The sequence below is a fragment of the Penicillium alfredii genome, assembly GCF_028826965.1.
Source record: "Penicillium alfredii strain IBT 34128 chromosome Unknown utg000007l_segment0_segment0, whole genome shotgun sequence".
NCBI classification, from domain to species: Eukaryota; Fungi; Ascomycota; class Eurotiomycetes; order Eurotiales; family Aspergillaceae; genus Penicillium; species Penicillium alfredii.
The window spans coordinates 2,461,212-2,485,043 of record NW_026622704.1 but is presented as its reverse complement, the minus strand read 5'-3'; the positions used below and the strand labels follow the sequence as shown (position 1 = coordinate 2,485,043).

At 52.6% G+C, this 23,832-nt stretch overlaps 10 protein-coding genes across 10 annotated transcripts; 5 read left to right on the top strand and 5 right to left on the bottom strand.

Annotated features, from left to right (window-relative positions):
* Window positions 1-107: 107 nt before the first annotated feature.
* On the bottom strand, window positions 108-1,743 carry NUU61_005608 (RCC1 domain-containing protein; the record flags this gene model as incomplete). The annotated part of the gene is made up of 2 exons (XM_056656190.1): window positions 108-929; window positions 985-1,743. The coding sequence occupies 2 exons, from the start codon at window positions 1,741-1,743 to the stop codon at window positions 108-110; spliced, it is 1,581 nt and encodes a 526-aa protein (XP_056511803.1).
* Window positions 1,744-2,092: 349 nt separating this feature from the next.
* NUU61_005607 (RibD family protein) lies at window positions 2,093-3,946 on the bottom strand (the record flags this gene model as incomplete). Its single annotated transcript, XM_056656189.1, has 1 exon — window positions 2,093-3,946. The coding sequence occupies one exon, from the start codon at window positions 3,944-3,946 to the stop codon at window positions 2,093-2,095; it is 1,854 nt and encodes a 617-aa protein (XP_056511802.1).
* A 344-nt stretch (window positions 3,947-4,290) lies between these two features.
* Window positions 4,291-7,730, bottom strand: nic96 (linker nucleoporin NIC96; the record flags this gene model as incomplete). The annotated part of the gene is made up of 5 exons (XM_056656188.1): window positions 4,291-4,617; window positions 4,677-5,422; window positions 5,498-6,479; window positions 6,535-7,201; window positions 7,282-7,730. The coding sequence occupies 5 exons, from the start codon at window positions 7,728-7,730 to the stop codon at window positions 4,291-4,293; spliced, it is 3,171 nt and encodes a 1,056-aa protein (XP_056511801.1).
* Window positions 7,731-8,129: 399 nt separating this feature from the next.
* Window positions 8,130-8,598, top strand: NUU61_005605 (cytochrome c oxidase assembly protein COX16; the record flags this gene model as incomplete). The annotated part of the gene is made up of 2 exons (XM_056656187.1): window positions 8,130-8,453; window positions 8,518-8,598. 2 exons carry the CDS (start codon window positions 8,130-8,132, stop codon window positions 8,596-8,598), a joined length of 405 nt encoding a protein of 134 aa, XP_056511800.1.
* A 1,291-nt stretch (window positions 8,599-9,889) lies between these two features.
* ptpA (uncharacterized protein) lies at window positions 9,890-12,250 on the top strand (the record flags this gene model as incomplete). Its single annotated transcript, XM_056656186.1, has 3 exons — window positions 9,890-10,421; window positions 10,483-11,456; window positions 11,507-12,250. The coding sequence occupies 3 exons, from the start codon at window positions 9,890-9,892 to the stop codon at window positions 12,248-12,250; spliced, it is 2,250 nt and encodes a 749-aa protein (XP_056511799.1).
* A 460-nt stretch (window positions 12,251-12,710) lies between these two features.
* NUU61_005603 (F-box domain protein) lies at window positions 12,711-14,457 on the top strand (the record flags this gene model as incomplete). The annotated part of the gene is made up of 2 exons (XM_056656185.1): window positions 12,711-13,533; window positions 13,601-14,457. The coding sequence occupies 2 exons, from the start codon at window positions 12,711-12,713 to the stop codon at window positions 14,455-14,457; spliced, it is 1,680 nt and encodes a 559-aa protein (XP_056511798.1).
* A 130-nt stretch (window positions 14,458-14,587) lies between these two features.
* Window positions 14,588-15,214, bottom strand: NUU61_005602 (uncharacterized protein; the record flags this gene model as incomplete). Its single annotated transcript, XM_056656184.1, has 2 exons — window positions 14,588-14,654; window positions 14,709-15,214. 2 exons carry the CDS (start codon window positions 15,212-15,214, stop codon window positions 14,588-14,590), a joined length of 573 nt encoding a protein of 190 aa, XP_056511797.1.
* Window positions 15,215-15,723: 509 nt separating this feature from the next.
* On the top strand, window positions 15,724-17,653 carry NUU61_005601 (FGGY-family carbohydrate kinase; the record flags this gene model as incomplete). Its single annotated transcript, XM_056656183.1, has 3 exons — window positions 15,724-15,924; window positions 15,982-16,542; window positions 16,604-17,653. The coding sequence occupies 3 exons, from the start codon at window positions 15,724-15,726 to the stop codon at window positions 17,651-17,653; spliced, it is 1,812 nt and encodes a 603-aa protein (XP_056511796.1).
* A 296-nt stretch (window positions 17,654-17,949) lies between these two features.
* Window positions 17,950-21,539, bottom strand: NUU61_005600 (calcium/hydrogen antiporter; the record flags this gene model as incomplete). Its single annotated transcript, XM_056656182.1, has 5 exons — window positions 17,950-18,214; window positions 18,267-18,430; window positions 18,492-19,442; window positions 19,511-21,354; window positions 21,425-21,539. 5 exons carry the CDS (start codon window positions 21,537-21,539, stop codon window positions 17,950-17,952), a joined length of 3,339 nt encoding a protein of 1,112 aa, XP_056511795.1.
* Window positions 21,540-22,215: 676 nt separating this feature from the next.
* On the top strand, window positions 22,216-23,504 carry NUU61_005599 (proteasome regulatory particle base subunit RPT6; the record flags this gene model as incomplete). Its single annotated transcript, XM_056656181.1, has 3 exons — window positions 22,216-22,450; window positions 22,506-23,181; window positions 23,246-23,504. 3 exons carry the CDS (start codon window positions 22,216-22,218, stop codon window positions 23,502-23,504), a joined length of 1,170 nt encoding a protein of 389 aa, XP_056511794.1.
* Window positions 23,505-23,832: the final 328 nt, after the last annotated feature.

Sequence of the window (23,832 nt, the reverse complement as noted above, 5' to 3'; positions counted from 1 at the left end):
TTATTTCCTTCACAATGGGCTCCTTGAAAACAAAGCGAGCAGAACAAACGGACATGAGAACAGCAGGGGTGAGATACAGAAGACGAGAGAAACAGTACTGATCATGTTCACACGGCAGGTGCCGTGAAGACCGAGAATTGGCCACCCGCGCCAGCCCAGTTCAATTTCTTCCCACGAACAGCAGTGTTGTCAATGATAGTGGCAACTTCAATGTCGTCCTGGGTGCCCTGTCCGGTTTGGTATGTGGCAGAGAAGCCCCATGACCAGGCCCGACCATCGGCATCGATCACCAGCGAATGGTCCGAGGCTGCAGACACGACCTTGGCGTTGATACCCGGAATGGCAGTGGGTTCAATCAGGATTCGGGGGCGGTCGCGTTCATCCTTGATGACGGCATCGTCAGAGAGGGTGTCAATCTTCAGGCCGCTTTGGTAACCGTCCAGGCGACCCCAGACCAAACACTGACCATCCGTGGTCATGGCCAGGGAGTGATGGGAACCACCGCACAGCTGGGAGATGTTGCGACCTGAAAGGGAGTCGACAACGGTCGGGTGCACAATGGCGGCTTCATCGTCGCCGGCTCCTTCACGAATAGCCGTTCCACCAAAGCTGTTCAGTCCCCACGCGTAAACCTTTCCAGACGCGTGAACCGCAAAGGAGTGGTACGAACCACAGCCGATGTGCACAATGTTCTTGGGAAGTCCGAACTCCCGCGGCTGCAAGCCGTTCAACCGGTTGCGCTCCACAATGCGACGGCCCAGCTGGTTCTGCTGTCCCGAGCCCCAGGAAAAGACACTGCCCTTGTCGTTGAGAGCAAGCACGTGGTTAGAACCGCACACCAGGTGCTTGATCTTCTTCAGAGATGGAATGAGAATTGGGGTCATTTGAACTAGATGGGTCGCATCGAACCCCAGAATTCCATCGTTGCTCTAGAATTTATTGTTAGCGCCCACGAACAATGCCAATTTGATGAGATTCTCTTACCCGGAAGGTACCCCAGCCATAGACCTGGCCATCATCCGTAAGAGCGAAGCTCGAGCTGTCGGCAGCGGCAACCTCGACGAAAACCGTGCCCTCAGGGAAGGCGTTCGCGGGGATTGCGGTGGGAGTTGACTCGTGTGGGTTCAATCCGCTGTCTTCGTCATCCGAGTCCGAATCGCTGTTGTCATCGATGTCCTTGTATCCACCCTCCCATGCAGTGCTTCGGCCGAGTGCACCCTGATCGTTGACGCCCCAAGTGAAGATTTTGTTGTCGTGGGTCAACGCGACACAGTGCATACCGCCCACGGCAACTTGCACGACTCCTACCGAGTCGGCAGAGAGGAGCTGGTTGAGACGCGGCCTCTTCACGTCGATGACATTCTTAGCGGTACCCAGACCAAGCTCACCGGAGCTCCCTTCACCACAGACGAACACATTCAGCTTGGTCTTCGGGGCCTCGTTGATGACGACCTTGGGCTTCAGCTGGCGAGGCTGAACAACACGCGGTTTTTTGAGTTCGCGCGGCTTCTCCTCAACGGCATCGGCCTTGCGCTTCTTCGCAGTGGTGGTGGTCGCGGTGGTAGTGGCCTTCGTCTTACGCGGCTTTGCGGGTTCCTTCACCGTTTTCATGGTCGTTTCGATCGCCGTGGTCTTCTTGGGGCGTCCTCGGCCTGCGATCGAGGTTTTGGTTGCGGTTTTGGTCGTCGAGGTCTTCGTCGCAGGCTTCTTCGGTGCCGCAGCCGAGCTCTTCTTGGGAGGCATTGCGCCCGGAAAATGCCAAATAAAGAAATGGCAAGAGAACAGAGGGGTGAAAGTGAGAGAAAAAAGATAAATTTCTAAGAATGAAAAAAGAGGGAGAAAGAAAGAGGGCAAGCTGAGAGGGAAAGGAGAAAGGGAAGAGGCGGACGCGAAACAAAGAAAAAAAAAAAGAGGCGCGGAACGAGGCCAAGTAAATAATGCGACATTCCCCCCGACCTCCGTCAACAATTCCAGCGCTGTATTTTCTCTATTCTCTTCTCTCCCTATTGTTTTCATTGATTGATTTATTGATTCATTCATTGGTGTCCTTTCTCATTTCTATTTTCCTATTGATTCCCTCCGATCAACACCTTCATTGACCGGCCTCACGGATCTTGCCGCACATGATGACATTTTGCCCCAGTGGCATCCACTTGACATCGCGAGGATTCAGGGCTGCATTGGGCTTGCCTTCTTGGTCTTGTTTTGAATCGGGACTGACTCCAACTCCCCCACGGCCCAAGTACGTGGGCGCAATCGTCACAATGATCGAGTCAATGAATTGTGTGTATTCAGGGTTCAGCAGCTCACTCAATACTGTTCCACCTCCTTCAATCATGACACTCTTGATGCCCTCGGAAGCCAGGGCCCGGAGAACAGCCTCCCAGCGTAGTCGCCAATGCTGATTGTATTCCACAATCCGGAGAAAGTCACCACCGTAGCCCTTGAGCATCATCAGCCTCTGGGGGTTGATCTGAGCTCCTGGAGATATTACCACCCACGGGGCTTTGCCTTTCCCATCCACGGCGGTTCGTAGGATGCGACACTCAGGATGAACGGACCACCGTCCCGTGGGGTCAATGATGACAGGGCGTGGCTGCCACATCCTCCCCAGACCTCCGAATCCCCCGGCCCCTTCCAGTCGGCAATTCAACCCGGGATTATCTGCAAGGACCGTGCCGACTCCTACAAGGATCGCATCATGACGGGAGCGGAGATAGTGAGTCATAAGTTTCGCCTCGGGGCCGGATAAGACCGTCTGCATCCCCGGCTGCAGGGAGATTTTTGAATCCATTGATGACGCATAGGATAAAGTGACATGAGGGAGCTCGCGCCGATCGGAGTGGTTGGGGAGGTAAGAATCTAGGAATTCGAGCGGAAATTGAGGGAATGGTAGGGTGTCTTGTGGTAACGAAGATGGAATCAACTGGGTCGGTTTTGGTTGCGAAGAGCCCTCGTGGGCACCGTCTGCGGACTGAGATTTGATGATCCCGTGTCCTTTCTGATACTCATAGCCCTCATGTGCTACCAGCTTGACTTCGGGGTTTTGAAGTCGCCATTTTGCGGAGACGTTGCGAACATCCGTCACGGTGAAAAAACGACCCCCTGCCTCACACAGCTTCTCTGGCTCTTCCTGGAATTTCGTGTAGATCGAGGAGGGCAGGTAGCCTTTGACAGACTCCTTGCGGGCATATTCCATCAATCCAGAGTTGCGCTTGACTCGGTCGATGTAGTCAAGGTCATGGGAGTGAGCGCTGCTACTCCCAGGCGTTCGTGCGATAGTAACGGTCGAATATGCGCCTTCAAACCGCACAACCTTGATCTGGAAATTGCAGATCCCCCCTTCTCGCACGCGCTTCTTTCGGGGGCGTTTGCCCTCCGGTAATGGGCGAGTCTCTGAGGTACGATGGGTTGGACGCCGTAGCCGGCACATGTAGTAGTCCGTGGTGCAATGGCCCTCCATGCTGGCATTCGAGCGTTGCTTGACCCACACGTTATCAATGAAGGGCCAGTATGTCTCAAACTCTTCGAGGCTGATTTCAATCGGGTCCTTGCATTCAAACAAGACTTTTCGGATCCTCGACAGGTTTGGGGGGTTGTTAAAGAGGCTGTGGCCGGCTTCCACATTCTGAGCCGTTGGCTCGGTTTCACTGCTTGGTCGATTATCGGCAACGGAGTGGGAGGTCGAGTCATTGTCTTCTGCTCGTAGCGCTTGTTTCTCCAGAGCCCCGGACAGGTTCATGAGGGGTGTAGCGCTCTCTGGTTGCGGGTCTTCGTCCATCACATCTGCCCGCACCGACATATCCTGTATCGGTTCGACCTCTGCGTCTGCAGCTTCCAATCCATCTCTTGCTCGTATGTTATCCGCATTGTTCGGAGCTTCGGGGCCACTGTCCGATCCCAGCGGCCGTGGGTTCGAGTCCGACGCATGGGAGGCATGGTCCATGTTGTCTCTCGCTGGAATCCGGGAGCAGAGACACGCGCGCGCTATGCAGGAATCGGCAGGTTAGAGGTCCCTGATCAGCACGAGTGAACAGCCATTTGAGCCAAGGGAAAACCACAGGGCCATCCAGGCGCGAAAAGGGAGGGGGAAACAATGGGCGATCGAGACGATCATCGTGCAGAAGCAAGACCTCCCCCGGCAGGCTTGGCATCGGCATCTACCGAGCTATCTCTTATCTACGGTGTGTACAACTTTACGCAGAGTATACAAGACCGAATAATCCATAGTAATTATGTGTCATCAGACAATCAGAACCAAAAAAAAAAAAGAAACATGGAGTCGTCCAGCTAATACGCCCCGATGTCGGCCCCAGCCCGCGCCAGAGTCTCATAAACTCGTGGTGGCAGTTTGTACTTGACCATGCCCGAGAAGACCATGAGATCCTTGGCCATGACGAGCAGTCCCTCCGCCAGGCCCTGCCGCATTTCACTCTCATACGCCCCTGAAGTTTGCCTGTGACGCTCATGGCCAATACAAGTGATGCTCCACATGATGACATGCCCGATGTTGCGCGAAATAATCGGCGGGAAAGAGGAGAACGCCTGCGCGGCACTTCGAATGTGCGGAACAGAACCATTAGTTTGTAATGGCAGCACGCCCAATGCGTTGATCGCCTGCGTCATAGATTAATATTGGCAAATATACACAAAAAAAAGGTTCGTCAGATACTCACGTCTAGCGCTGACGTCCATTGGCAGGCCTCCACCAGGGTCTTCGCTTCCATCATACGGAGAAGCAGCCCACAAGAATCCCGGTTGATCTGGCGGATTTGTTTGTAATACATCGTGTTCGGGTCGTAGAGGCCAATGATATTCTTGGCGAGAACGATCGGATCATCCACGGTGGTCAAGCTGAGACTGCTTCCCGGTTCAATTGTTCCTGGGTCACCCGAGCGGTACGCATTGTGGCCCTGTTCGACTCGGGGATGGAGAGGCTGCAGCTTCGGCATGGCGTCGCCCAGTTCCACGGCGATTGCATCCGACAGAGCCCGGTTAATGATATCAATCACCCGGTCATAGTTTTCGGCCAGGTGATACAAGAGCACGGCATCGGTGATCAAGCCCTTGTCATCCGCCACGGCAGCGGCTTGCATCGTAATGGTCTTCAAAAATTCTTCCTGGTCCTCGAGCCTGATTAAATCAAGACGCTGCTCGATCACACCTTTGATCCTCGTTCCGTCGGCACGGATATCGCCGAGGAGTTTGGCAAAGTCCCTGGTCTCGAGGATGAACTCACGCAAAGCCTCATGGCATACCGACGCCTGAGACTTGCCTAGGGAATCCGGAAGATCTGCGTTGAGGCAGATCAAGGTAAAGTAATCGACGGCTGCCTCGACAAAACCTGTGCGGAATTCGCGCGTGTATTGAGTGATCAAATACCCGAAATTAATCTGAGGGTATTGCTTCACGGTGAAGGACACTTTATCGAGCAGAAAGACCTGGGGTTAGCAAAATGACACAGACCGACTGTAGCCGGGTAGGGGGCTTCACTTACAGATCTCTTCTCCGGAGGTGTAAAAGTCAGAAACGCGCAAGAGACCATAGTACGCCAAACCGATGGCAAAATGGACGGCAGTGACAGGGGAGTAGGTGCCGAGATAGGCCACGGCTTGTTCAAACATTCCTCCCAGGATTTGCAAGAGGAAGAAAGTCCCATATCCACCTGGCCCTTCCTGGCCCTTGGTGAAGACTCTTTGCCCAATTTCGGTAATGTCGGTTTGGATGTCTTCCAAACCGAAAACGTCTCCCGCAACTTCCTCAGTGCGATCATCCTCTCGAGCGAGACTGAATTGCAACCACATCCAATCCTCCACGCTCTGGTTCACGCCATCTAACCGACGCCGAGCAAGGTCACAGCGGCCGATGATCTTGTAACAAGCCATTCGATAGGGGTCGACAGTGTTGTCGGGAGCGTTTCTGGACCGTTGCTGATACTCGCCATTGATCTTTTGCTGCAGGTCTCGTGGCAGTCGCCGGCTTTGCGCATAGGTAGTCATGTACGTCACAAACTTGTGATCCAAAGACCGGAATCCAGGATCCTGGCTGACATATTCGGCCGCCTCGGTCACAAACCCGCATCGAAGAAGGTAAAAAATGAGGATCCAGCAATAGTCTTGGCCAACCATCTGCAGTTCGGCCCCGTCCGGCGCCAGATCTTTCCTCGCAGCCCTAAGGCGGATGTATGCGCGGATCTTGCTGATCACGGTTGGAATTCCTCCAAGCTGGGCTTCCCGAGGATTTTTTGCGACGACATTCTCCACCTCGCTGAAAAACATATTCTCAAGGAATCCCCTTGATCCATCAAGGATTTGCTTCCGGAGGTGAACTGCCTTTCGGGACTTGGATGATTCCTCCATATAGTCTTCGGCGTATTGACGCTCTTTGATAGCGCCGGGCTCCAATGGGCCAGCAATGCCGGGGTTTTCATGAACTATCCGAATCAAAGCTTGATAGGCGTCGAAGAGTTGTCGAGGAGCCTAAAGAAGGATGATTAGCCAGTTTACAATCAAGAATCCAAATCGGGAGGCTTACATCTCCACCCGTGTGCTGTTCAACATCCGAAAACTCGTGAAGGATGGGATAGGTCTGTCCTTGGAGCCGAATGGTGTTCAATTGCTGAACCTTCTCGGCATAGTGGCCCATTTTCTCGCGCAGGAACCTGAGATCGGGCGAGGGGGCAGAAGGCCCTTCATTTCGTTCCGCCGGATCCTCGAAGAGCTGGCGGTTCGCCAAGCCAATTCCAGGTGTTCCTATGACAGATTTCTCAAGACCGGAACGGCCAAAAACGCTCCTGCGCGAGGCGGTGGAAGGGCCGTGTGCTGAACCGCCCGCTGTTTGCTTAGACTGTCGTCCTGATCGGCCAAAAGCGCCCCTTGTAGTCGATCTGAGGTCACCGGCGCCTGAACCATCCTTTTGGGAAAGTCCAAAATGCTGGAAAATTTTCTGGCGTTGATCTTCCCAGTCCATGTCCACCCTCTCCTCCAGAAACGCATCAAAATCTCGATGGGCGCGAGCAAGGCTTTCCGCGATCATCACCTGTCGGCCACGCTGCTGGATGTTCCGCAAGAACCTCTGGTTGTCCGGGTCAAAACTATCGACGTCTTTCGCAGATGGCGCGAGGGATGCTTGAGGATCCAGAGACTTGAGGTCTCGCAATGCCTGGCCTGGAGAGATACCGGATGCTGCCAGCAGATAATGACTATAGATATGATTCGATAGTTGCAAAAGTCAGCCAAACGACGCGACAAGTCGAAGTGAGATGGAGAGCCATAGACTTACGCTTTGGTAGTATTGGGTTGGGCCTCTTTGTGTGTCGCTGTCCCCAGTTCTCGTGCTTTTCTGCGAATATCATCTAGACCCAATTGAAGACTCGGCACGTCTTCAAAGTTGGTGTTCTGTGCCGCCGCAGAAAGCGGCCGCTTTTTGCCACGTTCCAACAAACTGTTGAAGAAAGCCGGCTGTGTCGATTGGCTTGAAGGTCGTCCTTGCGCTTGTCCATCGCTGGCTTGTTGCTGAGTCTGCCCTAGGATGGAAGACTGTGTAGGCTGTGGCTGAGCTTGGGATTGGCCCGCGAACAGGGAGGAGGTTTGTGCGCCTTGCGCATTTGTAGTCGAGGAAGCACCAAGCCCACCGGTGGCATTGTTTGAGGAGAACAGGCTGGCTGGCTGTGGGGTTGTGGTAGCCCCCAAGCCGCTCCCTCCGAAAAGAGAGCCAGAATTCGAGTTCATGAAGGAAAGGGGTTTTTTCTTCGTCGGTCTAATATTTTTGAGAGTAATATCCAGAGCTAAATTTGAAGCAGGTCAATTGGTTAGCTTGTTCGCTTGAGCAATGACTGGGTTGCGGCGTGGTATGCGGTAGGAGAGTGAAAGAATCGGGGTGATCGCGCACCTGAAGCTCGCTAGAGCTAGTTAAGAAAAGCCCAGAGAATAGATGGTTCCTTGAGAGATGCCTACAGACAATGCTCTCCAATGCCTGGATTTTAGCTCTCAGAAGGAGAAGAAGGGCAAGTTCTGGAGAGCTCCGCCAAATCCAAACAATTCATTCGGGCTTCCGGATTATCAATCCTCCGCCAAGGAACCAAGCTCAACGCTCCCATCGCCTCGTTTTTGAACTATCCAGCTGCCACAATGCCTGTATTTCAGTCCAAAACTTTTCGTCGAGCCACCACAGAGTCGTCTTCCTTGGGAGAACGGCTCGGTGCTTTCTACCGTGCACGATTACCTCGACACCCGTTCCTTTTCTTCGGGTTTCCCTTCATGGCTGTTATCGTTGCTGCTTCTTTTGCCTTGACTCCAGCCACAGCACTGCGCTATGAGCGATATGATCGCAAAGTCAAACAGCTTAGTCGAGAAGAATCTCTCGACCTTGGACTAAAGGGTCCTGACGGCGAAGAGGGGATCAAGCGAAACCCACGGAGGAGAATCGTTGGTGATGAGAAGGAAGAATACTACGTACGTGATGTGTTTCTTCCCGGTGCTCGATTTTGGGCTCAATGCTAACGGCACTGTGAAACAGAGGCTGATGGCCAAAGATTTGGATAACTGGGAACAAAAACGTGTTCAGCGATTTGAGGGTGAACCGGATGGAAGGCTCTGACGTACCAAAGCCAGCTGGTCGATATTCAGCCATGCTTCCTCTCTCTGAATTTAACTCTACATCACGGTGATCCTTTCGTGTTCCCGATGCCCAAGGTCAAGGGATGAACCTTGACATTGCTCCTTGGGAGAAGAAGATGTATCTCTTGACGGCGCTGTCTGTTCTTGCCGGGTGGGATTTTGCCCAATGCCTCTGAACCGGCTACATACCAGACATTTCGCCAAGGCAGTGGAGGCATTTGGGTCCGCATAACTTGCAATTGACCAATCGACCTGGTGGGTTCCCGAAATGTCCAGGTTTTCGCGAGGGTCCATTTCCTGGGTGTCATATGTACGACCTTTTGGAAATCTCGACATCTTTGCCTCCGATCTACTTGAGGATGTCCAGCGGTTCTGAGCGCAGGGCGCACAGCTACCTGCATGTACATATACGCATCTATGGATATATCCATGGTTCTAGCCCTACCTTCCCTAGGTACCATGCGGCCTGGGGGCACCCGCTGAGTCAGCCCTATATTGATCGAGTGTTGACGGCAAGGAATTTCCATTACTGTCCATATTTATATATGCTCAATTATATGATAGAATAAGAGAATAAAAGATCAAACCCAGAGAGGTTTAGAATAGAGTATAGATGATCTACACAATATCCATGGAGAAAAATCCATGAATAGTATACAATATGTAGTGCGTAGTAAACCCGTGTCGAAGCTGTGTTACGCCATCCCCACAATAACGTCATAAGCGTCTGGAACCGATTTTTTTCGTCAGTCTTCTTTGCCTCTCTCACATTAATAATCCCCCGATATCAAACCTGTTCCTCCCCCCACTATTCGCCTTCTTCTTTCTATTGGGCTTTTTTGCCTGGGCCCGAATCTTTTACGTTTTCTCTCTCTCTGCCCCTCTCGGGTGATCTCCCCCCCAACGCCCATTATTTGCCCCATTCTCTCTCCCTCTCTCTTTATCTCTTTACGTCAGTGATATCCTCTCTGTCCTTTTCACCTCTTCTTTTCCTCTTGTCCTCTTTCTTCTTATCCTAATATATCTGCTTCTGGTGCTGCATGCTCTTGATATTTGAATTGTGACTTCGCTCTCGACATCTGACGGTGGTCTCGGTAACATTCGTTAGTCTGATCCCTGGGAACTATTCAGGACATTGTCCATTGAGCTGCAATTGCAAACAACGAAAAGAGAGAAAAAAAAGTGTGTGAGAGATGGTTGGGCGGTATCCCCACTGACCGCGTTCCTTCAGACCAGCGGCTCCTTGAGAGGTGGGATCCAGCCCGTCAGCCATGACAGGTCCAGGGCATCCCTCTTCCTCGCCGTGGGTACAGAGTGCGCAGGGCGCCCACTGTGATAGCGGCGCAACGCACTCCCTCTTCCACTCGAGAATGTCCCCGTCCAACACGGGCTTGCTCTCAAGCAGCTCGGTTGCAGAACGTCCGAGTCCCAACTACTTCGGCATAGCAGTAGAAAATCCCGGAAACCCACCGACCTCCAGCCCAGGGCTGCACACGCAAAAGAATTGGGGCTCTTTGTCGCGCACGCAATCTTCGATTCCTAGTCCAGAGCCGCGATGGTATCCCCAGGAATCGGTACCAGAAGGTCTGGCGAATCGCCTCAAGTCTGAATCTGAATCGAATAAAGAACGTCGAGATTCGGGATCTCAAAAACCCCGTGTCACAAACGGCCAGATACTGGCCAAGCATTTGTGGTCCAAGCCCTATTCACCACATACAAGTGCTGGATCAAATGTTCGGGTGGATGGGCAATCAAGCGAGCGTGGACATGGGATCGCAAAAACCGGATTCTCTTCCTCACAAGGTATGGACTTCTTCCATCTCGAAGAATCAGTCAAGCACTCGAAATACTCATTCTGTTGCAGCATCTGTACCGTACCTGTGGGTTTCGGCTGAGCGCTGTGCCGAGCTGCTTAAATCACATCGCCAAACCATTTTGCTATTGGATGTCCGCCCATACGCTCATCATGTGCAATCCAACATCAAGGAATCATTAAACCTCTGCATTCCCACCACGTTATTGAAGCGCCGTTCCTTCGATACTCAGAAACTTGAGAATACCTTTACCAACGACGCAGATAAACAAAAATTTGCCCGATGGAGACAGTGTAGTGTGATCATTGTCTATGACTCCAATACGGCTGAGCGAAAAGATGCCGCCCCGCTTTTGAATGTGATCGAAAAGTTTCAGACGGGAGGCTGGGAAGGTGATGGAATGGTTTTACAAAATGGCTTCGAGGGTTTTGCTGATCGATTCCCGCGACTGATACATCGACCGGGGGTGGCAGGGCCGTCCCCTAAAAAGCGGTCTCCGATGAGCATTGATCTCAAATCCGTTGCTCCAGTTGTTGGAGGGTGCGCCCTTCCGGAGTCGTCATATGCGATCAATCCTTTCTTCGGCAATATCAGACAGAACATGGACCTTGTCGGCGGCGTCGGGCAGATTCCCTTGAAACAACCCGATGATCTGACCGAGCCTGAACGGCAATCACTTCCTCTCTGGCTGCGAGACGCCTCGAATGTCAAGGACCAAGGATACACTGTCTCGGATAAATTTCTGGATCTGGAGAAGAAGGAGCTGGAACGCATGAAGCAGGCGCTGGCATATAAAGGATCTTCGGCTTCGGCTGGTGGTGCGTCCAAGAAGTATCGTGTCGCAGGGATTGAAAAAGGCACGAAGAACCGATATAATGACATCTACCCATTCGATCATTCCCGGGTACGGCTCGAAGGGATACCGTCCGGCGCTTGCGACTATGTGAACGCCAATTATATGCAAGCTGAATTCAGCAACCGACGGTACATCGCCACGCAGGCTCCTGTCCCCGATACGTTCAACGTAAGTGTCCTTTCTCTTATATCTTGTTCACTGCTCACACTCCATTCAAGGATTTCTGGCGTGTGGTTTGGGAGCAAGACATTAGGCTCCTCGTTTCTTTGACAGCCGAACTTGAGCGAGGACAGGTGAAATGCCACCCTTACTGGGAGTCTGGGGATTATGGCCCGTTCAAAGTCAAGGCTTATTCGGAGAGATACATCTACATTGAATCCAAGGGCCGGCCGATCGATACGGGGGACAGTCACAGTGGATCGAGTTCGCAACACCCGCCTGCCGACGGATCCAACGAAAACCCGGTCATCATAGTTCGGCATTTCGGGCTGAGCCATACAGGCTTCCCATTCCAGCCACTGCGGGAGATCACCCAGCTCCAGTACCCGTATTGGCCCGATTTCGGAACCACTTCCCAACCGACTCATCTGCTGAATTTGATTGAGCAATGCAACAAAGTGATCCGTGCGACCAGCCCCGTCAGCTATAATAGCCAGCAAGCAGAACCGAGGGGCCAACGGCCAATCCTGGTGCACTGCAGTGCGGGCTGTGGACGTACGGGAACGTTTTGCACGGTCGACAGTGTGCTGGACATGTTGAAACGACAACGTGCCGAGAGCAACCGTACTGGAACTGAGGACCCCCCGGCCTGGATCCATGACGACCGTCTTGACTTGATTGCAAAGACAGTAGAGGACTTCCGGACTCAGCGGCCAAGCATGGTGCAGAACCTGAGTCAATTCGTGCTCTGCTATGAAAGTGTTCTCGAGTGGTTTGTTTCCCAATTCAAGAACCAGTCTTAGCGCATACTGCGTAGGCTTTAAGAGTCTCTTTTGCTTGATGTGAATCACGATACCCTCTCCTTTCTTTCGGATCTTCGGATATTTGGGGCCTTTTTTATTGTACAATGTTGCACGCCCTCGTGTTTGAGTATATGCATATATCTGGGTGTTCGGGACGGTCTGGAGGACTTGGATTAGTTGCATGAAATCCCCAGATCGTTTTTGTGATCCTCACGTATTCATGAAATCTTTGATTAAGAAATTAGTAGGCCCATGCCAATCAACCTGGCGAAATCCGACTGCTAAGAACAAATGGGTAAAAATTGAACTTGAGGGAACTTCCGCCTTCACCCGTCTCCACCACGACCCACATCTTCTGCCTGGTGATCAGGCACCGGCTGGTTGTTCTGGTACCTTTGGCCCTGGGATCTATCTATATAAAGGAACATTCTGAGACTCCCGCATTACAGACCATCGAACCATGCTCCTCAACTTCCCCACTGAGCTGATCCAGCTCGTACTCTGGAACTGTGATCCACCAGCCTATTTGCAGGCGGCGTTTACCAGTCGCAGACTATTTGAAATTGCCTACAGCAACAGAGAGATCATTCTGCACCAGCTGTATCAGACTCCCGGCCTCACCGATGGCCTTGAAGCTCTTCAGACCAAGGCACTGTTTAGCTTGCTCCTGAATAGGTCCTTCGCGCAACTCTATGGCGCCGAATTCTATGCAGATCGCCGAGTCTTTGATTTCCAGAACCGAGTGATCGACAGTCGTGCGTCCACGCTGGAAACTTCGAAGGATTGGGATAGAGTGCTTCTTGTATTCAAAGGTCATAGCACCGTTCATCTTTTTCGCATGGAAGACGGTAAATTGACCCTTGAAGATCGATTTCAACCTCCTGGAAGGCATCTGGGGGATATACAGGTCCTCCGCACTGCGTTCGATAGGGACCGTGGGGTGTATGTGCTGCATCGATTCAAACCTTTCGAAGACCACAATCTGGATACAAACCATCCGTTTGTCAAACATGCGCAGCAGTCCAACTCCCACGGCAGCATCTTTCTGGCTTACCATGACCCGACGTCGGAGACAGGGGTAATTCGCATGTGTGCCTTTCCAGACCACGAGGGCTACGAGCCTGTCGCTTTTTCTGCCCACGAGGATCGATTTGCAATTTCCTGGTTCCATACCAACAAGATGAATGACCGTGAAGTTGTCCTTTACACTATCAAGCAGCCAGGCAGGGAGGAAGAGAATGAATGGGATAGTGGTAATGAGTCTGGGGCATCTCATATCACTTGTTCGTTTCCTCCACGAGTTTTCTTTTCGAGGGCCTAGAGTTCTGACCATACTGACGCCAACACCAGATGTGACCTATGAGCCATATGTTCTAGCGGAAACAAACGAGGAGGGATCAAGTGACGACATGCTCTCGGAGAAAGGACTGACGGTGGGATTATCATTCAATGATCGAGGTCTACAGTTGCTCCACCATTACCGAGCTCAGTCTCTGTACGGTTCCTTCCAGAGAATACACTCGGTCCCTTTGCTCGGTCAGCATAAACCGAGGCTGGTCGAGAATGCATGTATTGTATCTTTCTCTCACCAGCTGTCCCTCCGGTTTTCAATCGGTATTCCATTCTTTGGTACCCATGAAACCGGCGACATAAACCAGGGAGTTAGATGCCATTGGCAATACCTTGCTTTAGGGATTGCTACGCACCGGGTGGAAAATTGGACTGTCGCGTGTCTCTTGAAGTCCCAGGCCCACTGTCAGGTTCGGCATTGTGGACACACATTGAACCTCGACCGCGGAAGAAGATTTGACAACTGGGAAATCATGGCGCAGCTTGGAGATTTCAAGGAGTTGAGCACGTCTCCAGGGTCTCGCGTGGCCGCATCACGTCAGGGAACTCGGATAGCCGTTGCAAATTGGAAGACACTTTACATCTGGGCACTAGAGCCACAGGTCCTGATCGAGGACAACAACAATGGCTTCTATCCGCCTGCTTGGCGATCTCCAAGCTCTGGCATACTTGAGCTGCGACCCGCCGCCCTCCAGTTGGACGCGGTATGCTCTCAAATGAGATTCACCCAAAAAGAGGATGAGCTGGTTTTGATCACCGACCGTGGGCTCATGTATTTGGATCTTGGCCCCAATGGCAGAGGTACGCAGATCCTCGATAGCCATGGACATGGGATCATGGAGGACAATCGTCCCTGAGGAAGCAGAGTGTAGTATGGAAAGTTTTGCATAGCGTTGTATATGTATATTCAATATGGAGCTTTTTCATGATGCCAATTCTCAAGTATCATTTATGCAATATAGCCGCGTGGTTACACTCGAGTGAAGTTTATGACTGCTCTTCTCCGCCACCAGACATGCCCAGGAACATGATGATCAAGAGGACCCACCAGTACCTACATTAAAGCCATTAGATCCGATTGGGAAATATTGATTGCGGGATCACTTACCTTTGCAATAAACCCTTCTCCGGTACCTCCTCCGTGTTCTGACCATCGGGGTTGACAACCACTGGCCGATTGAGGTGCGGTTGCACCCCTGCTTCGTTCGAGACGAGTTCAACCTGGGCTTTGGTAGTCGAGTCCTTAGCCACGGGGGCAGAGGACGCCATCAGGGACACGTGGTAGACTTGGTTGGCGGGGCCGAGATGAAGACGGAAGATTGGCTGAAGCTGTTCACCAGCCAAGGAGGACGACGACACGACGCTACCGACCCATTTCTTGGAGCCGGGAATGTAGAGGCCGACACGAACGAGGCCAGCCTGATCTTTAGGCGGGTGGTACGACACGACGTCGGAATTCAACGACGTCGGGTCATAGGCGACGCGCGCGAGGACGGAGGGCTGCGAAGCACCCACGGGCCAGTAGAGGATGTCGGTTGACACGGGGAGGGAAGCATCGGCACGGGCGAATGCCAGGAGGGCAAGCACCCCGAGGAGGGTTAATAGGAGTCGCATGGTGAGCAAGATGCAAAGGGGCGGACTTTCGTGGAACAATCGAAGGAAGTGAGAGAGGAAGAGGGACGTCCGTGCTTCGGGCTCCACTCCGATCGTCGCAGGGCAAAGAGCTGTACATACAGATCTACAATATTTAAGCCTTTAATGATGCATATCTTATTGCGCAAGATAATAGGACATCCCTATTATTTACTTCAAATATCTCAAGCTAGAACATCCATCCTCTCCGGTAGCTAATTTGGGTGACTTTGCAAGACCTGCGGGGTACCTAGCGCTGGGTACGAAACGCTGCTCGGGGGGAACGTATCACCCAGGTACTGCCCGAGTACCAGTCAGGATTGCTACGTTAACCCCACAACCCGGGGGTAAAGCGATGTCATAATGTCATAAAACAAATGCCTTGGGATGCTTCTTCTTCTTCTTCTTTCTCTCCTAATTCATCCTCCCCAATTCTCTTTCACATCAACTTTTTTTCCAATCGAAAAACGACAGAGCACCTGAGCGGCACCATGGCCTCGCTGCCTTATCGTCGCTCCTCTCGCCAGGCTTCCAGTGACCCTCGCGAAGAGCTCCAAGTTCATCAGGATCACTTCATTGGCATTGACGTTGGCACCGGCAGTGCTCGTGCCTGCATCATTGATGTCAAAGGCGACATTGTGGGATTGGCTTCTGAGAACATTGGTCTCTGGCAACCCGAGCAAGGCTATTATGTAGATCGATAACGAAACAGTCCAATCCAAGACCCAAGACTGACAATTTATGGACAGGAACAATCCACCTCTGATATCTGGCGCTGCATTTGTGCTGCCGTGAAGCGCGCCATCAGCCAACACAATATCAGCCCCGAGACGGTACGGGGAATTGGGTTCGATGCAACCTGCTCCTTGGCCGTCTTCGCCAATGACACCGACGAACCCGTTTCTGTGACAGGGCCGAACTTCGACTCGGACCGCAACGTGATCTTATGGCTGGACCATCGGCCCGTTGAAGAGGCCGCCAAAATCAATGCCACCAACCACAATTTACTTCGCTATGTCGGTGGGAAAATGTCCATTGAGATGGAAATTCCCAAGGTGCTCTGGCTGAAAAACCACATGTCCAAGGAACTCTTTGACAGGTGCAAGTTCTATGACCTGGCAGATGCTCTCACCCACATTGCCACTGGGAACGAAAAACGAAGCTTTTGTAGTGTGGTCTGCAAGCAAGGGTATGTCCCCGTTGGCGTCGACGGGAGTGTCAAAGGGTGGCAGGAAGATTTCTTGGAGGAGATTGGCTTGGGTGATCTGAAGGAGGATAATTTCAAGCGAATGGGCGGAGTCGACATGGTGGTGAGCCTGTTCCCGTAAAACTCCAGGACAGTTCGGCTGACCCATGTTTGCTTTTCAACAGAATGGCGATTATTTGAGTGCTGGTGAGCTGGTGGGCATTCTGTGTGACAAGGCGGCCGCCGAGCTGGGCTTGCCCGCCGGTATCGCCATTGGCAGCGGCGTGATCGATGCGTACGCCGGTTGGATCGGCACCGTTGGCTGCAAGGTCGATCTGGGCCCTGATCAATTGTCCACAGAGGTAGCCAAGAATGATAAATCGCAGGCGTTCTCCCGCCTGGCGGCCGTGGCAGGAACCTCGACCTGCCACCTTGCCATGTCTCCCAACCCCGTCTTTGTGCCCGGGGTCTGGGGCCCTTACCGGGACACTATTGTTCCCGGGTACTGGATGGCCGAGGGTGGACAATCGGCTACCGGGGAACTGCTCAAGCATGTCATTGAAACCCACCCGGCTTTCAATCAAGCCATCTCTATCGCCGAGTCATACCATATCAATATATACGACTATCTGAATGAGCACCTCAAGGAGATGGTGCACGATCGGGAAGCCCCGTGCGTGGCATATCTGGGCCGTCATTTCTTCTTCTATGGCGATCTTTGGGGTAATCGCTCCCCCATAGCCGACCCTAACATGACCGGATCTATTTTTGGCTTAACGAGTGATAACACCGTGGATGGTCTCGCCATATACTACTACGCTACTCTCGAGTTCATTGCGCTACAAACCAAGCAGATTATCGAGACCATGAATAAAGCCGGCCACAACATCACTTCGGTCTTTATGTCGGGGTCACAATGCCAGAATGATATTTTGGTGGGGCTTATTGCGTCTGCCTGCGATATGCCGGTGCTAATCCCTCGATACATCCATGCGACTGTATGCCACGGTGCGGCCATGCTGGGTGTCAAAGCTGCCAGTACAGATTCCCAGGGCAAGACTGAGGACCTATGGGAGATCATGGATCGGATGAGCAAGCCCGGCAGGAAGGTGGTGCCGAGCGACAACGTCAAGGAGAAAGCCCTTCTCAACGCTAAATATGAAGTCTTTCTGGAGCAATGCTTCAAGCAGCAGAAATACCGGCAGATGGTTGACGAGGCGTGGAGCTCGAGCTGATTTTCCACTGAAAAGTTCATGAATATTGGAATTGGAATGCTCTGCCAGGGGCATAAGTTATATGTTATATTTGGCATCGGTCGTTATCACGCAAGCAAATAATTGAGAACAAAGCGCCTATTCAGTCAATTTATGCACAATGACTTGAATTCTTTCTGTCGGACGACAGTAGAACCAACCAGCCAACGGGGCATCACTTCCCCACCCCAGAAAGCACGCTATGCAGATATGCCATGAGATGAAGCTCTTATTCCCGATCCTGAATGGATAGGGAACAGCAAACCTGTACGTCCTATCTAATAAGCCGCACCAGCCGTTGATCGACCGATGGTGTAGAACTTCTCCGACCTGCTAGCCCCCAGAGCCAGCGTGTCAAAACGATTCACACCCATGTTTTCGATGTTGTTGTATCCCGACAGATAGAACCCAACCACAACAACGAGATAGGTGAGGACGAGGATAGAGCCCTTGAAATAGTTACTCTTCCCTTCGCCGTATACATACGACAGTAGGAAGACGCACAGAATGACGGAAATCATGTCCCACTGAGGGAAGATCAGACTGCATCGGACTTGTGAGTAAGGAAAACTTTTTGATAGAAGACAAAACTTACTTGAACGAGTGGCTGATGAGCTCGGATGGTTCAATGAAACGGCCATACAAGGCACTGAAAAGAACCAGAGCAGGAACCTGCAATAGACACACCTGCAGCGCATAGGCGGACCCGATTTCCATCGATAGCGCGATGTTGCCGTTCATTGCGAATGAGATGGCATTCTGTCGGGGCATGTTAGCGGGAGACAAGAGAATATTAAAAACCAGTAAGAGCTCAACATACCAGGAATTCCGTGGTGTTCGGCACCAAGGCGAAGAGAGTGATGCCGAGGAATTTCTCATCGATGTCCACGCTTTCCAGTACCACATCAACCGTGTTGACAAGGATCTCGGCGATCACGGCATAGAGAACTGTCGCCCCCAGGAGAACGATTGAGCTCTTGACTTTGCTCCAGTTTGGTGCATCATGCCCGCCGCCCTGGGTGGGTTCCACCGCAATGCCCCCATCCATTTCCGCGTCCTCTCCGAGGATTTTTGCTGTCTCCGCAGTGGCACGGCCAGCTTGACGTCCGGGAGCTTGTTGGGTGGAAATCTTGCGATTGCGAGCCGCATCACGAGCAGCTACAGCGGCGGCCGTTGCCGCCACTTCGGTCACCTGGCGCACCAGCCGCTCGTTATCTTCCCCAGTGCGATTCTGGGCAATCTTCCCTGCCGGACGAGTGTCCTCGCCTCCAGAACGTGGCGGGACCAAGTGTGGGATGCTGGCTCTGCTCTCCGTCATTGACCCGCTTTCGGAATGTTCATAGTTGCCCATGTTGTTGTCCTCCAGACCAATATGTTTCAGGGATTGGCCTAGAATCCGCTTATACAACTGCGATTCGCGGATCGAGTCCTTCTGTCCCGAAGCTGCACCCGAAGCCTCGGGTTGCCCACTGGGGAAAAGCAAATGACGCGGTTCGTAAGAAAGTTGCTCGTGGGCTGCCTGGGCGGCCTGGGCAGCTTTCTTCTCCTCAAGTTCCGTCTGCCAGATCAGAGCGGCATGCGTCCGAAGCGTGAACCACAGGCCAATGATGTAAGATAGGAAGAGCAGGCCGGCGGCGAACCATGCATAAGGCTGTACGGCAGTTTGGAAGAACTGGTCGTTGATCGCTGCAGTCTGCGAGAAGTAACAGCGACGACAGTCTCGGTCCTCGGACCCAATAGGTCCAGTACACGAATGGCAGTTCAACTCATGCTGCGGAGTGGTCAGCCAGGCCTGACGTGGGGAGGGGGGGGGGGGTTTGCGAGAACAAGGGTACTTACACTGCCATAAACCTGGTAGAAGAGTGTGGGCCCAAAGGCAGCGATCACGGCGAATAATAGCATCGTCGAAGTCACACCGGCCGATTTCACATTGAACCGTTGTGTCTTTCGCTTGATAGCTCCAAAGCACATGGAAAGACCGGGCAAGAACAGAATACCGGCAAAGATACTTCCGATAATGCTACCTTCAACAAGCTGGGCTTTACCCTCAGTCAAGGCAACGCAGTAAAGATATACTTCTACGACAGTTGAAAAAAAGGCGTTGATGGCAGCCCCCAATCCCATCGACGACTGGGCGGATATCGAAGCAACGGCTTGCCCAATAAAGTAGGCCAAAGGAATGATGGAGAACAAAGCAAGAGTGAAGATCAAGCCAGGGTGCGTCAGCCAGGTCTGCAGACCCAGGAATCTCCCCAGAAGATAATAGTCAACAATCACGAATACAACAACCCCGAGCAGGTTGATCAAGAAGATATTCGTTCCATCGACGGTATACTTCCAGTAACGTGTCCCTGCAGCTCGGTAGGTGCATAGGAGGATGGAAGACGAGGAAGTGGTGCTCAGTCGGGAGTATGTGGTATCAGAATGAAACGACAAGGCCAGAGGATGCCGCCGTAGATGGCTCACCAGGATGTTGGTCGTGCGGCCCATCGGGATCCAGAAGACGAGCAGCCAGCAGACCAGTGATACCGTGAGCATCAAGGGCCCCACTAGGAAATAGAAGAAGATAAAGAACACGACGCGACCCAATGTCCATTCACCGCGGCCAAATAGACGACGCTTAGAGTGAGCGAAGTGGGCATCGGGGCTTTGTCCGCGCTGAGGTCGACCCAGTAGGCTGTCTTGTTCGCCGGCAGAATCGACACTGTTGCGTCGTCGGCCGAGGAGAGAGCGGTCCCGGCGGGGCCCAAAGAAGAGTCGACCATGCTCCAGGTCGCCGTTCTGCCATTGTTCATACTCGCTGATGCTGCGACCTTCGCCCTCGTCTTCTTCCGCATAATGCTCGTCCGTCTCCAAAAGAACGAATGACCCAAACGGGTAAAGTAGGTAACGCGAGAGACCTGCAAACACCCTGCCATAAGCCACGGCACTTGAGGAGTAGGCGAATAAAAAGCAAGCAACTGCAGCGAGTAGGGCGGCAAGGGCTAGCCACCATCCAAAGAACAAGGACCACAAGAGGTTCGTTAGGAATAAAATGGGACTGACGCGACCCCCTGGCGACGAGTGAATATCGCCTTCTGCTGTCTTCTCCACAGAGCGACTCTTCTTGTACAAGGCGGGTTTCCAAATGCGAATTCCAAATGGATGCGTCTCGTTGATCGCTTGCTGTCGGTCTTTCAGTGTAAAGCTCTCGGCATCACTGGTTGCCCCATCATCATCATCATCATCCGTCTCTTCAGAATGATCATCACTCCCTTCCTCACTTTCTTCATTGATATGAGCTTCGCCCTGTGTGCCCAGACCGGGATCAGGCAAGCCGGCCTCATCTTCGCTGTAATTGTCCGAGTCGGCTTTCACTAGCGGACTTGGTCGGGCACTGGGACGTCGTCGCAAGGTAGAGCTCTGGATTCGCATCGGCCGTATACGTGGAGAAGGCTGCGTGGTTGTGGCTTGCTGCATAGCGATGTCCTCTTCGACCTCTTTAACATCGTCATCGGTCGAGAACCCCTGTCCTTTGTGGGGTATCTGGCGCTTGGACGACATACGACGCGTCACGGAGGGTTTTCGAGGTTTATCTGGTGTAGTGAACGGCTGGGAAGTGAAGGCACGATTCGAACTCTCCCCTTGGCCGTCATCAGGGTGCGCGTCAGGGTTATTTTCAAAGGAATACGAATCCAGGGTACCTGCAAACCTCATCAGCTTCAGTTGATCCATGGATACACCATCTCGAGTCTCACCGTAAACTCTCCTAACCGACGCAGTGGATCTCATTGAAGGCAGAGTGTCCGAGGGGGGGGTTATCGCTGCCTGTCGTCCCAGATGGCCGCTGCGACTCGGGAGAGTCGGTGTTTCCATTGTCACCGGCCATATCGAACCTGAAGGATTTGCGGCCCGGACGAAAGACAATATAGAACAGAAGTAAGAATTATCTTCAAAAACAATAAAGACGTTGACCGCGTGTCGGGCTTCCCAGTTACATCGCTGACAGAAAGTAAACCTGAAACTGGCAACGCAAGTCAGTCAAAGTGCAGTGTAGTCACGAGTTTGGCATCAGCTGAGATAATTAGCCCGAATACACAGAAAAAAAGAACAGACAACCACCTGCAACGAGATGCTACAGGGTTTCAACGATCGCTTGGCTGCTGTCTTGCTCCTTCGCAGATGACCCCATCACCAGGCAGCTCAAGGCAGCCAATGATGCGCGCGCTGACTCACCCGGTGGGGAGCTTTTATCAGCTGTTGTTTGCTTGGTTTGCTTGGTTTGCTTGGTTTGGACTATTTGTTTCATTGAGTCCCTGCTTTTCAGGCATTAGGATTAGTCATTCGCAGTCTCGCAGCTTCACGTCACTGGATCGCTTCAGCTCTCATCCAAAACATAATCATCAACTCCCCCCCCTCAATCCTCTCTATTATATCCCTCGTCTGCTTCTCGGAGTAAGCTGAACTGGGAGGGCTTAGGTTCCGTCTTATTGCAGCGGTGCTCGGTTGAGGTCGACAGACAAACCCTTGACGCTCTCAAGCATCGCATCTCCCCGTTCGGCGCCATGGCTCTGGACAACTATTATCGCAACAAAATCGAGGGCATGAAGCTCGAGATTATCCAGGGTCAAGCCGTTTTGCGACGATTGGAAGCACAGCGCAATGACTACAACTCGAGAGTGCGTCTACTGCGGGAGGAGCTTGGTCTGTTGCAGCAGCCGGGCTCGTATGTTGGCGAGGTGGTCAAGGTGATGAGCACAAAGAAGGTCTTGGTCAAAGTACACCCGGAAGGGAAATATGGTGTGTTTGGTCTGTCCTCCCAGCTCTTGAGTCTATACTAATACCGGTGCTATAGTGGTGGATATTGCAGATGGCGTGGATATCGGGAAGCTTACTGTCGGCAAACGGGTTGCCCTTCTCTCTGATTCCTACAAGCTGGAGAAGATGCTGCCTTCTTCCGTCGATCCGCTGGTGTCGCTCATGATGGTGGAGAAAGTCCCGGACAGTACATATGACATGATTGGTGGCTTGGACCAGCAGATCAAGGAAATCAAGGAGGTGATCGAGCTGGGCCTGAAGCACCCCGAGCTGTTCGAGTCGCTGGGAATCGCTCAGCCGAAGGGTGTTCTGCTGTACGGTCCACCTGGAACCGGGAAGACGCTACTCGCCCGAGCTGTGGCCCATCACACCGACTGTCGATTCATCCGGGTCAGTGGCTCGGAGCTGGTCCAGAAGTATATTGGTGAGGGAAGCCGTATGGTGCGTGAGCTCTTCGTCATGGCCCGAGAGCATGCACCCAGCATCATCTTCATGGACGAGATCGACAGTATTGGGTCCAGCCGAATAGATTCGGCTGGATCGGGTGACTCGGAGGTGCAACGGACGATGCTCGAGTTGCTCAATCAGCTGGACGGGTTTGAACCGACCAAGAACATCAAGATCATCATGGCGACTAACCGATTGGACATCCTCGACCCGGCCCTGTTGCGGCCTGGGCGAATCGACCGGAAGATTGAATTCCCCCCGCCATCGTCAGTCGTCCTCACCCTTGCTTACCATACGTGATTACTGACCAGGTCATTTTCTACTTTGCAGGGTCGAAGCTCGTGCCGACATCTTACGAATCCACTCTCGCTCGATGAACCTGACCCGAGGCATCAATCTCACCAAGATTGCGGAGAAGATGAATGGGTGCTCTGGGGCAGAACTCAAGGGTGTTTGCACCGAGGCGGGCATGTACGCGCTGCGTGAGCGTCGGGTGCACGTTACGCAGGAGGACTTCGATCTGGCTACTGCCAAGATCCTCAACAAGCACGACGACAAGGAGGTTGCGGTGTCGAAGTTGTGGAAGTAGATGTGTATCAGTAGTTCGAATTCCACCCTTGATCATGCTCGCATGCATTGTGTGACCCATTTCAAGATCCCTTGATCCTCGAATTCTACTGGACTGGCAATTCTTTCGCTCTTGGGAATTGGGAATGTAGGTGTAGATCCATGGCCAACTCACCAAAAGATGCAGTGCTGTGGTGGCTCGGCGTCACCCCCCCCCCCCCCCCTGCTGTCTGACTCTCGGCAAAGGCTCGGCATAATGCATGTAGATCATTCGCCAAGCGAGGATCAACAAACATGAAAGGGAGAGAGAGTCCTGAAGGCAGAGATGGATCAATTTTTAATTTCATCGG